This window comes from Lissotriton vulgaris, chromosome 1_1, assembly GCF_964263255.1.
Source record: "Lissotriton vulgaris chromosome 1_1, aLisVul1.2, whole genome shotgun sequence".
Lineage (NCBI taxonomy): Eukaryota > Metazoa > Chordata > Amphibia > Caudata > Salamandridae > Lissotriton > Lissotriton vulgaris.
The window spans coordinates 1,933,631,180-1,933,646,814 of NC_141685.1; the positions used below are offsets into that span (position 1 = coordinate 1,933,631,180).

At 45.0% G+C, this 15,635-nt stretch overlaps 1 protein-coding gene across 1 annotated transcript in view; it reads left to right on the forward strand.

Annotated features, from left to right (window-relative positions):
• The first annotated feature begins 8,482 nt into the window (after window positions 1–8,482).
• RPS16 (ribosomal protein S16) overlaps window positions 8,483–15,635 on the forward strand; it is a 32,665-nt gene continuing 25,512 nt past the window's right edge. The window contains exons 1-3 of the mRNA XM_086919592.1: window positions 8,483–8,622; window positions 8,723–8,775; window positions 10,864–10,965. Coding sequence (XP_086775718.1) covers window positions 8,728–8,775; window positions 10,864–10,965 — 150 coding nt within the window. The 5' untranslated portion in view covers window positions 8,483–8,622; window positions 8,723–8,727. The remainder of the gene's footprint in view (window positions 8,623–8,722; window positions 8,776–10,863; window positions 10,966–15,635) is intronic.

Below are 15,635 nucleotides of genomic sequence, written 5' to 3' on the forward strand. Positions count from 1 at the left end.
AGCGCATCAAAGCGAGTGAAAAGGCAGCGATCATTAAAAGCAAAAACAAAGGGACCCCTCTCAGGCAGCCCACCCTACCTGAATCGTTCACCCGCCCAGACAGCTCAGACGGCGGGACATTCAATAGGAGCCAAGGAATCCCCGGCGTTACAGGACAAGAGCCGGATCACGAAGGTAGTCAAAATAGCGTCCTCGAGGACGCAGCGGCAGTGACAGAGGCAGGTACTGGAGCACGGAACGTGAGGGACGCCGAGTCAGCTGTTGTCAAGCAACCAGCAGCACTGCCTTCTTCGAAGCATGAGCAGGACGCCAGCAAACAGGAGGTAACAGCTGGGAATGCGGGACAGAGGGCTGAGACATGCATTGAAAAAGTTCAGGCAAAGGAGATGCCTCAGAGGGGGTTCCTAGAAGTCAAGAATAATGAGTCTAATGAAAGGGATAAGGAAGTGCAAAAGGAAGCAGGAGGGGCAGGAGGCCAGAGGGTGCAGGAGAATGCTGATGAAATGATGCAGGCGATTATGCAGGTGGAGGCAGAACTAATGGCTAAATCCCCTAATCCCACATGGGGAAGCACAGTTAGCTTGTTGGCAGAGAAGCCAGTACTCGGCCACCCCAAAGAGAAGGAAGATGTATGCTCATTGGAGGGGGACCGCTTTTTTTCAGTGGATGAGGATTCTGATTCCGTTCAACAGGAGGGAGAAATCTCAGAATTAGAAGAGGAGGAAGAGGCGGAAAAGGAGGAGGATGAGGAGGAGGATGATTCATGGGTGGCTTCTACCTCTTCGGAAACTGATATTGAAAAGGATTCTACACTAAAGAAGAAGCAGACAAGGCGACACAGGCACGAAAGGTCTCCCACAAGGGGGGCTGACAGGAAGCTGGACTGGGATTACTCGGCAACATCGCAGACATACCAAGAAGAAACGGAATCTGGTCTGAACCAGGATGATGCACTAGGAAGAGTATTTAATATGCTGAAGCAAATACATTCAGAAGCGAGATCTACAAGTCGGAAAACAAGGCAAGACTTCAGGAAAATTCAAACGACGCTTAGAAAAACAAACAAACTTTATGAAGGTCTGGCGGGGAGAGTTTCCGAGGTTGAGGAGAGAACTGGCAAGATGGAAGATGACTTTCGCAGTTTTAGCGAATTTAAATCACAACAAGAAAAGAAGGCGGATGATATCCTCTGGAAGATGGAGGATTTCGAAAATCGCCAAAGGCGCAATAATGTTCGCATTTTGGGAGTGGCGGAAGGGCTTGAGGGGCATGATCCCAGGGGGTTTGTGATCAAATTACTAAAGGGGGCACTCCCTGAGTCCCAGTGGCAGTGGGAGGCAGAGGTGCAGAGGGCGCATAGATTCCCCTTTGTCCAGCGGAAGGCATACGGAGCTGAAGGAGGGTCAAAAACACTCCCCCGAGCAATATTAGTGTACGTTTGAAACTTTTTACTCCGGGAGGAACTTATCCAGAAAGTCAGGCCAGACAGTAAAAGAACTGTCGAGGGTGTTACATTTTTTACTAGACCTGATTTCTGCCACGTGACAGTAGAGAGGAGGTGGAGGCTCAGAAGAATGATCTCGGAGTTTCAGGCTTTAGGATCAGAAGCGTATTTGTTATTCCCAGCCAGGTTGAAAGTGGTCACAAAGGGCAAGGTCAGGATGTTTACTTCGGAAGTGAAAGCACAGGAGTTTATTCAGGATTTGGAGAGGGCGAAGAAAGAGGGTCACTGAGGTATAAAGGTACCTTCTTGAAAAAATGGGGGGCACATTGGAGAAGATGGGGGAGGGGTGCGACTAACACAACCAGGAAGCGTCCACATATAGGTCAGTATTGACCTATTTGCCTGTAGGGGGGGGGAAGGGTGGGTAACTCAGGGGAGGGGGGGGAAGGGAAAGCAAAAAGCAGCTGAAATGTATGGTTTTGATATGGCAGTTAGCACACATTGATTACATATTTTGTTTGTTGTTTATAGTTTTGAGTACAGAGGGAAGGAGGAAGAATGGAAGGGGGGGGAGACAGTCGAAAGAGGCAGCTGGGCTAGGAAGAGAGGGTCTTTTTTTCAATACAAAATGTCATGTAAGATTGTCTCCTTAAATGTATGTGGGCTGAATGATCCAAGGAAGAAGGCGAATGTAGCAGCGTATTTAAGAACTTTACAAGTGGATCTTGTATGTTTTCAAGAAACGCATATAGAGGAAAAGCAGATTTATCTAATGAATCAACTGGGTTTTGATGTATTTGCAGCCAGTAGGCAAGGATCTAGGACAAGAGGAGTTGCTATCCTGGGGAGAAGAAGAGAAGTGGCAGTTAAAAGAAAGAAAGAGGACCGTTGGGGGAGATGGGTTATGGCGGAATTATGTGTTAAAGGGCTCAATGTAACATTAGTAAATATATATGGTTCCACTGAAGATGATCCAGAGATATGGGAATTTTTAGATATAGAATTAGCACAGTGGCCCGAACCAGTAATCTGTTGTGGTGATTTTAATATGCATGACCCCACAAGTTCATTTATGAGTATAGGTGCAGCCTATAATGGTAGAAAGAGAAAAGTAAATAGGGCTATTACCAATATGGTTAGAAATAATCTTTTGGCAGATCCCTGGATAATGCAACACCCATTGGTCGATGGTAGTACTTTTTTTTCAGCGCCTCACCAGGTGTTGGTGAGATTAGATTATTTCTTAGTTTCTAGGTCCATGGTATTGGAGACGAAGATTGAGAAACAACCAAGAACTATTTCTGACCACAGTCCGTTAATACTGACACTTAAGGTCCCGCATGCACAGATCAAGAGGTCCACATGGACGTTTGAGAGGAGTCTGCTCCAAGACCTTGAGTATAGGAAACATATGGAAGGCTGGATTAGGTTTTTCTGGGAGATTAATCATGGAACTGCCGCAGTAGGGCAAACCTGGGATTGTTTTAAAGCAGGTGTCAGAGGAGAAACACTGAGTTATGTGATGACCAGACGTAAGAAAGAGAGGTTAAGGAATGAAGTTATTCGTCAAAAGCTGATTATCGAAGAAGAAAAACTAGTTGATGCAGTAAGATCTAAATCCAGCTTGGAAAATATATTACTAACATTAGTAGCACTGAAGGCAGATGCAATAGAAAGTCTCTCGAAAAGGTCTGCTGAAAAATATCTGGCTAAGAAAGAAGAGCTATATGAGTGCAGCGAGAAGGTGGGCCACATACTTGCGGTTAAAGTTAGACAGCAGAGGGTAGATGCAGAGATAAAGGAGATATTAGATCCAATGGGTGTCATTGTCACAGGCTCAGATGAGATAAGGGATGTCTTTAGAGGCTTTTATGAAAAACTATATACACAGGGCGATACAGAGGGAATAGTGGAAGTTAGAAATTATCTTAGAGGTGTGTGCTCACCCTCTGTCACAAAAGAAGAAGGAGAAATGTTAGATTCTACCCTAGGTCTGGAGGAATTTATCAATGCATTAAACAGCTTACCATCAGGAAAGGCAACCGGACCTGATCAAATTCTGGTTGAATTTTATAAAGTATTTCGTGATTCTCTGTTGATCTATGTGTTTGAGGTTATGGTATATGTACAGCAAGGAGGGCCATCACCAGACTCATGGCGTGGGGCGGACGTAATTGTTATTGCTAAAAAAGGGAAGCCCGTAACCCTTCCTGGATCCTATAGACCCATCACATTGATGAACTCAGACAGTAAGGTATATTCTAAGATGCTGGCAAAGAGATTAGCAGGTTGTATTGAACACTTGGTGAGCCCATCACAGCATGGTTTTATACCCGGGAAGGGTACTACACAGCACATTAGGACACTGATCACTATGTTTGATGCGGCAGATGTCACAGGTGATCCTATTTCAGCACTGTTTTTAGATGCCGAGAAGGCTTTTGATAGGGTCGACTGGGAATATCTATGGGAAGTTATGAAGTGGTGTGGTATTGGTCCAGGTTACATACGAGCTATGCAAGCCCTATACAGAGACCCGGTGGTTAAAATCAGAGTAAATGGTGGGCACTCGGATCTAGTACATATACAGCGGGGGACTCGCCAGGGTTGCCCGTCTTCTCCACTGTTGTTCGCCCTGTACATAGAGCCATTATTACGTAAACTAGAGGGAAACCGTATTATTCATCCTATGTCATTAAATGGTTGCACTGTGAAAACTCTGGCCTATGCTGACGACGTGGCTATATTGACTCCAAATCCGGATACAGCCATGGTTGGAGTAGAGGCAGAAGCGCAGGAGTTTGGGCTGATCTCAGGATATAGTCTAAATAAAACTAAAACCCAGATTATTGTGAATAGGTTTGCATCAAGCTTAGATAGCAGGGTGGTCAATAATGCAATATACTTAGGGATTGACATATCTGCAAAATTGGAGGAATTAGTTGAGCGCAATATGGAACCATTGCTTGCGAAGGTTAAAAAGGACCTGGAAAGGATAAACAATCTCCATCTCTCTTTGGTCGGATGCACAAATGTGTTGAAAATGATGGTCCTGCCCAAATTTTTGTATTTATTCAGGTCAATACCCTTGATTTTCGACAACAAATGGTTCAACAGGTTGGAGAGTGTGGCGAATAGATTTATCTGGGCACGAGGAAAAACTCGTAGGGCTTATAAATTTATCACCTTGCCAAGGGATAGAGGGGGGTGGGGTGCACCAGACTTTAGATTATACTATCTGGCTGCTGCTCTCCAGTATATGCAGGGAATAATTGGGGGAGGTGGGGGGTCATCAAAGACTATAAATATGTCAAACGAAGCTTATACAATGGTACTAGGACAAAATACTGTTAATGGTTTCCTGTATTTTACGGATCTGGGTTATCTTAGAAGGCAGACATACAAGACTCTTAGGGCGGCACTTAAAATCTGGAGTATTTTCTTGAAAAAGACCGGTATGGGTAGATTTAATAGGTACACCAAAGTCTATAAAAATAAATCCTTCCCTGAAGAAATTTTTGCTGATTCAGTAATGGCGGATTGGGAGGGCAAAGGGATACAGCAAATCAGGGATTTAGTAAATTCAGAGGGTGTCATACAATTTGAGGAATTGATTAAAAAACATAACATAAACAGAAGGGACTTCTTTAAATATCTCCAGATTAGGAGTTTTCTTAGGAATAAACAAGGAGGGCCATTGGGCTTTCACCCAACCGAACTGATGGAAGGGCTAACTACGGGAGAGGAATACTCCATTAGGCTAATATACGCTGCACTGGCAAAAAACAGACCTGATGATCTAGATAAGCACAGGGCTAAATGGGGGGAAAGGATAGAGGCTACCCCTGAATCATTCAATGAATCACTGGAACTAGGCCGGTCTATGCTATGTTCTGCCCCTTTGCAATCCCAACACTACAAAACATTATTTTCGCTATATTACACTCCAGCCAGGATCGCGAAGTGGGGGGGCACTGAGGGTACTACATGCCCCAGATGTGACTCTACCGAGGCAGATATTGTCCACATGTTCGCTACATGTCCACAATTATATACATTAATTAAGGATGTTGAAATTTTTTTAATCAATTCATTAAAGATAAGGATAACCTTCACTGTAGGTATAATTATGTTGGGTGTGGACGTAGGAAATGTACAAATAGACCCAGGCGATGCAATGTTTGTCTTTATGGCAGCGGCTGTCTTTAGATTAATGCTAGCCAGAGTATGGTTAGATAAGACTCCCCCGACCTTGCAAATATGGCTATCTAATCTCATTGCTATACATAATCTAGAGAAATACATATATGCTAGGAAGGGTAGGATAGGAAGAGCCCGAGGTATTAAGATATGGGGACCTTTGGAGAAATGGAGAACTGGAATAGGATGATTCATTTGGTTGTTCATCTATGATTGTGTTTTTTTTTGTATAATATGATATATGTTGTCTTGGCCCCCCCTTTCGGTGGTTAAACAGTTTTTGATTTAAAATTTGCTTGGTTATATTGTGAGACGAACAAATGTAGGAGAAAAAGTTTGTATTCTTTTTTTGAAATGTGTGCTTATTGATATGTAAAATAAAATATATTAAAAAAAAAAAAAAAGGTTTCTTTATAGAAACTAACCATTGAATGTGAAGTAGTGTGGCTCACTGGTTAGAGGCGGCAGACCCGAGAGCAGAGGACGGCCCGGGACCAGGGTTCGATTCCCGGCGCGGCAGGTTTCTGGACCAGGGTCAGCGGACTCGATAATTCTCTCGCCTCGGTGCCCACTCTGATCAGCGATCACACTCGGCAACTCTGGGCATTAGCTTGCCTCATCTTCGCTAACGGCCCCACCAGACCGCCGGGGATGCCTGGTCTCACCCTGGAGATACCCATTAAGGGACCATCTCTCAGGGAAGCCAGGAAGGGTTTCGCAGTGGTCGAAGCGCCTTGGGACCCTACGGGTAAGTAGTGCGCTATATAAATGCCAATACATTTACATTTACAATATAGGAAAAACTGAAAATTAGTTGAAAAAAACAGCCATTCTGTCAACGTTTTCACCTGTAACTTCTTATAATTATGACAGCTGTTTGAAAGCAATATACTGTTATATCCGCTGGACCTTTCTGGTTGTGGAGATATATAGGACTTGTAGGTTCACCTAGAACCCGGCAAACCCAGAGCCAATAACTGAGCAGCGTCTTGCAATGGCTTTTTATTATGTATCGGGTACATAGCAATTAATTTGGGAAAATATATACATGGAAAAATCGGTATGAAAGACATCTATGTATTTCTGAAATTGAAACAAAACATAGAGTTTAGAAACAGTAGATTTTTGCACATTTCCGAAACTGTGAGTACCCATGCTAGCATGAGAATTATAGGTCATTTTTCAAAATTACTTCTTTTGTATACATTGTCTTTCATTTGTAAGGCAGAAATGCATCGACAATCATTAGGTAATAACAGTTGCTCTACAATTATGTGTTACCCTATGTCTCCCGATAAAAATGGCACCTCACTTATGTGGGTAGGCCTAGTGCCCGCGACAGGAAACGGCTCAAAACGCAACATGGACACACTTTATTTTTACAGTGAAAACGGACCCTTTTTTTTTTAAGTGCCTAGCTGTAGATTTTGAACCCTAGCCGGCACCTAGGGAAACTTAGCAAACCTATACATTTTTGAAAGCTAGACACCCAGGGTAATCCAGGATGGGGTGACTTGATTGACTCTCACCAAGTTCCATTACCCAGAATCCCCTGCAAACCTAAAAAATTTGTTTAAAAAAAACCACTTTCCTGACATTTCTGTTGCTCCATATGTATGGGCATATTCCTCGTTCATATTTTGGTTCATCATGGAAGGATGGTTTCCCTGCTGTTGCTGACGAAGGCCTTCAGATTCTTGGACCAGAATCGTCAAACTCGGCCTCCGTCGAGGCTGGTTATGCTTCCAGTTGCATGGTTACTGATTTTGTCATTTTAGAATCTAAGACTGTTTTTCATGGAATGGAGCAAAGAAAGATGGAAGGTTATGTAGGGCTGTGCCTCTATGGTTCGACGTGTGACTATGATGGGTTCATGGGTAATGTGACGTTTTAAAAAAGTTTCATCTGATTATCTGCTGAAAATAAGGAGTAAAGAGATTTGTAATCGTCGCCTTCATGTCCATAATAGAATAGAACATTCTTGTTGCAAATGGTAGAAAATGTTTTAGCTTACCACACCACGCCTTTAGTTGATATCGTTTTTTAGAAAAGAAACATGTTTTCGTGCACAGCATTATTGTCCCCCCAAAAAACTCAAAATATATCCATATGTTGACTAAGCTTTTGGTTCTGTGCAGAGTACCCAGGATATTGAAAAAAACAAATTTGGCGTGAGTACGTTTTGTGGGAAAAAAGTTAAAAGGTTTAAAAATGTATACTACCGCAAAAATTGATTTGTGAGGGGGGCGTTTTTGTTGGTGTTCAGTAGCGGATTATGGATTGCCGTCAGTGAAAGAATAACATTGTTCAAGAAAAAAGAAAGTCGTTCTCCGTACACCGCGGAGTAGAAAGCAGATTTAAGATGATCTAAACCTGTCTGGGTAACGCCATACTTCTATGTTAGAAGCTGATTGTTTCATGTAAACGGAATACAGTTGTAGGCTGTAGCTGCGGAAGTAAAAGAGGGACACACGCACTCATCCTTTATACTATCGAACTACAGAGAGTCTTAAAAGAGTCTGTCATGGCTGCGAGTTCAACAAGCACGAATACGGACTTTTAAAGGCACCAAAGATAAGGTCACTCAGAAACACAATAAACAGAATGTCGTAATAAAACACCATAGTTTATCGCCATACACATCATTATGACAAGAAAACATTTTAAAATGTGTTTCAAAAAAGTCCGTTTAAGAAATAAAACTTTTCCCCCCCAAATCCAAAGCAAGGCAGCTTGCTTTGAAGAGCTTAACTAAAAACGAAACAATTTTTTATGAGTTCCTGTCAATTGATGTTTATGGCCGGATAATCTCAAAAGAAATTCCATCATGGCCGCCACGTTTGTGATTGTTTTTTACAGGTCTTCTTACTACGTTCAATGCTCGTGGGTTTCCGGTGCACGTCTTACCGCACGCTGCCCCTGGCGAGCGATCTCGGAAACCCCGTTCTCTCTTTTCCTGCTTTAGCCGATCCGGAGAGGTAAGAATATTTTTGAGCTCCTTCAGTGCAATTGTTAAAGCCTTTTAGTCGTAACCAGTGGCAGCTTTTCCTGACCGGATTCTTTGTGCCTTTTCTTCAGGAACCATGCCGGCCAAAGGACCACTGCAGTCCGTCCAGGTCTTCGGGCGCAAGGTTAGTGCGGCACGTGCGCGCGCTCTTCCTTCCCGCACCACTTTTGTTGCGAAGTTCCATAGCCGAGTGTACACAAGTATACACATAATAAGATCGCTTGTCTACCATGAGTTTTTCGCATGCCTTTGTGACATATTTTCGCAGTATTGCAGTCTGTTCAGATCCCTTCTCGGTTGACAGTTCCATATTTATGTTGTATTCTTAGCATATTTCCTCTATAAGAAATTGTTGAGTGTAGTTTACACGTTGTAACATACACCAGGTACTTGAAAAGTTCTGGATCTTTAAACTACATGGCTTGTGGCTTTAATATGACAAATTGAGACATCTGCTTGATCGATACACCGCCAGAATAGTGTCTACTTATTGTGATATCAACAGATTTGCTCTTTGGTTCATTCATGATTGGAATGTCTTTTGACCGTTGGATGTCTCGACATCGACGTATCCTACTATTTTTGCCCTGAAGAACTCTCTGCTTTCACTGGTCGAAACCAGCTGACTGATGTTTTTAAGAATATCAGTCAACACACCAATAAAAGAAGAAACGCAATTGATCGTGCCATGATTTGTGATTCCTAATTTGTGAAATATTCAATTGTAACACATTTTCTTGTGTCCCATGTGGTGCAACTTTGTTCTTTGCTTTAGTGTATCATATCTCTCTAGTGAGGGAGGCATCGTTGGGCATAAGGTGCATACAGAGAAGTGCACATAAAGATATTGCTCAGTTACAAATAAGAATATCGGTAATTAATGGTGAGGGTACTGTGATAGTGCTTTAGGTCCTGTGCGGGGTAAAAATTGTACAGGAGGTTACGACTCGATAATACGCGTACTTATCACTAAAGAAAACTTGCTTTAAAATTAAAGCAGTGGAACGCATGTCAGCAAATCAAAGAGAGATTGTAAATGGGGAATGCTCCCTGGGAGGGTTGACCAAAGATTGATCAGCTGAGACACCAATAAGAAGTTGTATACCGGTGACAAAGCCAACCAATTGTAAGTAACGTGCCTGCTCCAAGCCCTCCTCCGTCTTCTTTGTAAGCCCAAATATGCTTTGCAACAGACAGCGCAGGTGCAGTCTAGTAGTCTCGACCTCAGAATTGCTTTTTTTACATTTAAATTGTATGATGAAGTTCATTTTTATTTCTATTTTGCTAAAAGTAAACTTTAAAAAGTTTCTCTGCTTTAGTAACTTGTACACAGAAACAAAACAAGATTAGTCATAGTCAATTTCAGTGGTGTATGTTCTATTCAATCTTTCTCTACCTTAAAGACAAAAAACTAGATTACATCGCTAGGTCTCGCCTGCGACAGTACATGCATTTCCACTTATGAGTGATATTGTATACAAAAAAGGGGTTTGTAGCCTGCTCCATTGATTAACATTGTTGGCCTTTTAATTAGCCAGTGCGTATTGGCTTCACTACCTCCTTTTTTCGGCTGGCGCATGAACCAAGTACAGATTGCTTCAGCTTCATTGCTCTTTAACTGGCCTTGTTAGGCTTGAGGTACTCCTATTATTTTTGCTTCTTCCCTGTCGTCCTTATTAAACCTCTTGCCATGTGTACTCTGCCACACACTTCAAAGAAGCCCTTTTTGTCTTTAACGTGAAAGATGTTTGAATACTTCCACTATCCAAATGTATTTTCACTAAGACCTGGGCGCAGCTACTTTCATTATGATAGCCAGTGGGTCTCACATTTGAGTCTATTGGTTCTGCCATTGCCTTTTGTTCCTACTGTACAGCATGGGCTTTCTTGGCTTCAGTGATAATTTGTAGCCATGCAAAATAGCAGTGTCGTTTCTGTGTGGTATGGTTAAAATCAATTAAAAAGACTACAGTGCATCCACGGCTAAAGTACACTGTCTTTGACTGCGTAATAGCACTGATTAGTTAGTTAGCCACATTCTTCATACTGCTGTACAGCGTGGCTCCAACACTTAGCAAAAGCCAATAGCCCTCACAGGCAAGACCTCTTTGCTTTTTCAATGCTTGTTTTTTCGTGCATGGGGTTAAGCTTAGTATGTTTCCTAACAATTATTTGGTTTTATAAACGTTCATTATGTTGTATATTTTTACAGAAAACTGCAACTGCTGTTGCTCACTGTAAAAGGGGAAATGGCTTGATAAAAGTTAACGGCAGGCCCCTGGAAATGATTGAGCCTAGAACACTTCAGTACAAGGTAAGGATATTTTTTATTATTTAAGTCTGCAGAAAGTGTTCTGTGTTTTGTTTCTACAGCTGTTTACATCTCTCCTAGCAACACATGTGCAAGTCTCTTCGAGACTTGCTGTGTTCGGTACATGGGCTTTCATTCCGCCCCTTGCTGATAATTTGTTAGTCTGTGTACGAAAAGCTTGTTTCTCAACGGTTTATTTGCATTCTTTTTCCCCCTGTCTTGCTCCTCCCCTGGAGTATTTGCCTATTATGGGTATCCTTCGACAAAAGGGCTTTTCCCTTCTTGTTCTTGAAGGACAGGTCCTTCCGGGTTTCAGCCCCCCCATTTGTCTCCCAACCCCATTCCATCGGACAAGGAGTTCCCCAGGGTTCGGCGCTAAGTCCATCCCTTTTTAACCTCTACGTTCAGCCTCTCTCAGTAGTGGCAAAAGAGTGGGACCTTACGCTGGTGTCGTACGCCGACGACATGCAGCTGGTCATCACTCTTACTGAGGGCCCCTCAACATCGGCTGCGAAATTTAGGGATGGACTAGCTGCAGTTGCGCAATGGATGACGCGCAACTGCCTTCAACTGAATGCTGGGAAAACTGAGGTGCTGCTCCTTGGAAAAAACCCCGGCCATTGGAGCGAACACTGGTGGCCCTCTTTGCTTGGCCCCACTCCATGCCAAAAACTGTAGTGAAGAATTTGTGTGTCTGGCTGGACTCCTCCCACACAAAGAAAGTGGCAGCTACGTGTGTGGGTCTGTTGAGGAGTCTCAGTCCGATACTTAGCTTCTTCGACTCCAGAACTCGCCAACTTATCGTCCAATCTATCATCCTTGCCTGGTTGGACTTTGCCAATGTTTTATTCTTAGGGGCCAATAAAACTGAAGTAGCACGGCTGCAACGGGTACAAAACTCAGCCGCCAGGGCCGTGGTGGGCCTTCCACGCAGGTCCTCTGCTAGAGCCACCATCCGGAAGCTTCATTGGCTGCCGATTGAGTCTCGAATTCAATTCAAGACTCTCGCCACTGCCTTTAAAATTCTTAAATCAGACTGTCCTGAACTCTTGCGTCCGCTTCTGGTACCCTACACTCCCCAGCGCACCCTGCGCTCTTTAGAACAGCACCTTGTGGCGGTCCCTCGAACCAGGCTCAGCAGAATGGGCGGCCGTTCTTTCAAAGTCTTAGGGGTAAAACTTTGGAACTCCCTGCCATTGCATACCCGTTCCCTGACCTACCTGACCACCTTTCGCAAGGAAATTAAAACTCATCTGTTCTCTCTAATCTAAACTTCCTACGGTATCACCCCTCCCCTCAGGTTCAGCGCCGGGACGCCCCGTTGCTGGGGCAGCTGTTTTGCGCTTTAACACATTTTTAACATTTAACATTTGTTAGTGCACCCTTTTAGTTTTGTTGCAGTGTACAGGTTTTCCTGGTGTGGATGCTGCTCCTTATGGTTTACAGGCACTCACTCTCCTCTCTGTTGTTTACAAAACATCGGCATTGAAAAGCGATCTCCGCCGGCAGCTACGTGCCTTTATGGAGTTTTATTCACTGTCAACTCGACCTCTGCTTAACGGCTGCTTTGTTTCATGGAGTGGGTGCAGTGTTGATGAAAACAATGCAGCCGCTTCCTCCAATTAAAATCCACCCCCTTTTTGTTGCTTGCTCTTTTTTTTTTATTAAGGTCTCTCCTGGAGTTGGAGCGCGCATGCGCTCCTCGCCTGCGAGAGATATTGTGTATATACAAGAATTCTAAAAGGGACTCTAAGCCCGCCCCTCATTTCATTGGGTAGCGTCAACGTTTATGGTAAACGCTGGCTTCTCATTGGAGCGGAGTGTTTTTGGTTGTCTCCTGTCCGTTTTTTGGACGGCCCCTCCAGACACCATTGCCTGCTTTGTGGCTGTCGTGAACAAACCGATAAAAGTCTTCACCGCAGCTCTCCGTCACACTGCCAGCACGCGCCAGTCCGGCTCTGTGATTGGGCATGTGTTACAAATCACGAGGCCAGGCTGTCTGAAAAGCTGGCAGTGTTGAGCGAGTCAGTCATAAGGGTCCCTGATTCTTGACTGTCAGTACACCAGCCCTGTCGGCGTCGCTTATCTATTTATGGAAGCCTGGTATTGTATGAGACTGTTTGTATAGCGCTTCATACCCCCAGATGTTCTACTTCTGGGCGTTTGGAGGTAGTTTTGTCTTAATGCCTCCTGCGGGCCGTACGCTGGTGCCTGGTGTGTGGGAGCAGCGTTTCAAGGCCTGTGTCCTTGCCCCACACCAGCAGGGCTGGCTGGCACCAAAGCTCCGTGACAGCACCTGCTTTCGTTGCACCAAACCCTCGCACGTTTTCACCTCCCTTCCTGTATACCCTCTTCTAGCTCGCCATCATCACTGTGTGTGTGACAAATACCCAGCCTCCTGCGTGAGTACGGCAAACGGGCATATTAGGAACGCTGGGATATTCAGTCGTAATCTCTGAAAGGCTAGAACGGCTGGACCAGAGCTGCTTGTATTTTGTTAGGCGATACTTAAGGTTAAACACTGGCCCAGCCTTTTAGAGGTAGCAAACGGACTAGTTTTTGGATAGACCATTCGGTCTGGCAAGAGGCATGTTAAAACAGTTATGAAATATCTGCTGCTTTTAGAACAGCATTGCGAAAAAACTTAATGGCGATAAGGAAAATGCCTATCCCGAGTTTTGAGCTTTCAGAGTATTAGTGAATAAGACTCGTATGCTGACTTAGCGCGTGAGCTATTTTAAAATTTTAAAACTTTACTTTCCTCACCTGGCACTGTGGTGAGCCAGCGCGTGCAAGCTACTTTGCACTGTGTGTTGTTTTGCTTTCTGCATTTCGCTCGACCGAGCTCCTCAAAGCTGACAAGCAGTTGCTGCTACCTAGCAACGGAGTGCTGGACTCGCCCCTCCCTCCCGCCTCGTTCTGACGCCGGTGACTAGCACCGTTCGAGCAGAGGGCGTGGAGGGTCCGAGCCAGACACTTCCGCCAGATACCTGCAGCGCTCTAGTTGTTGGGACTCTGGGGGGGGATATAAGGCGGATGTGTTGTAGGCAGCGCAGCGGACGAGCGCGCCGGAGTTGCGCCTGAGTTAAGCCCATCCGCGGCCCAGGGCCATACCCCCTGCCCCTCCTGTAGACCATGTCTGTTGGAGTCGAGAGGATCTTCTTCTCCTCCGCAGTGAGCATTCTGGACCTTGCTCACACAGTATGGACGTAGAAAACAACGCTGGCTGCAGCCACTGTAACTTCGCTTTCCATATAGGGGAGGTTAAATTCAGAGACCAACACACCCTGGTCTGTGGCCTGCTGAACGTACGCTCCCTACGTAAACACTGTCTTGACATCCATGACCTTAGCGGAAAGCAATGGGATTTGCTCTTCCTTACGGAAACTTGGTTAGACCAAGACTCCATGCCGGAGATCATTGAAGCCATCCCAGAGGGCTATTGCCTACAAAGATTAGATAGAATATCAGGGAGAGGGGGTGGCATAGTTATAGTTGCTAAACAGGCTTATCAATGTCAGTTAGAACGGACTACTATTGAGGACAGTGAAGCCGGTGCTTTGACTATCTCGATAAGCGGCAACTTTACTCTGAAAGGCCTTCTGATTTATCGCCCGCCTGGCTCTACTTCAGCTTTCATTGAGAAGCTAGTAGGAGTCACAGAGGCCGCATTAAGTACTGATAAATATCTAGTCTTGGGTGACATAAATCTACACCTAGACACCCCTACGGACAAGGCGGCGAGTGATCTCTGTCAAACAATGGCAGGTTTGCAGTTTGAGCAGAAGGTACAGCACTCCACCCACAAGATGGGTCACCTTCTTGACCCGGTTTTCGCAAACTGGAACCAAGTGGAAGCTCAGATCCCGGTCCCCATTCCATGGTCCGACCACCATTTTTTTTTTTTTTTTTAAATATATTTTTATTGCAGAGTTATAACCCACAGGATACAATTAGTCAGCCAGTTCACTCGTGACATCCCCCCGTTCAGTAATAAAACACAGATCGTACACAGCCATTCAGCCCGCATCCCGGAGGCCGGGCGGCATAATACTCCACTCAAGAGGAAAACATCACGGTGCACGTCCCATAGGGACCATGGTTGATATGTCGTTTTACGTATCTGCTTTTACCCCCCACCCTCAACATTGCTCCCGTCCGCCATCCCAGTGGTAATCAGTGGTACCGCCCATGTCGGGACCTGCCCCAGGTGCTGTGTGTCTACCCTGCCTGGCCGCTCCCCCCATCCATTCCTCACTCCACACAGTACCCCACCATCCTACTAATTCCAAGGCGCCCTAGCGGGCCACCATCTATGTGGCTTCCGACCCACCCCAAACTTCCATTAACCAACCCCCCAAAACCTCCCCCCCTGGCAACTGCTAAGGTGTATGCCTCGTCCCGACAAGTTGGATGGGTCCACTACAGTGCAGGTTATGATACTGTTTGTGTTCGCCCCGCGGTGTCCACCGGCCTAAGTCTCACCGTCCTCATCTTCCACCATAGAATCACGCAAGGCCTGCACCACTAACTCCCATGCACGCGCCGCATCCAGTGCCTTCTCATTCCCCATCTTGACGGCCTGCTTCATCCGGAGCACACTCTCGCAGTCAGACCACCGCAGCAATTCATTCTTCCATCTACGCAGTGAGGGTCCCCCCTGGACTTCCAGT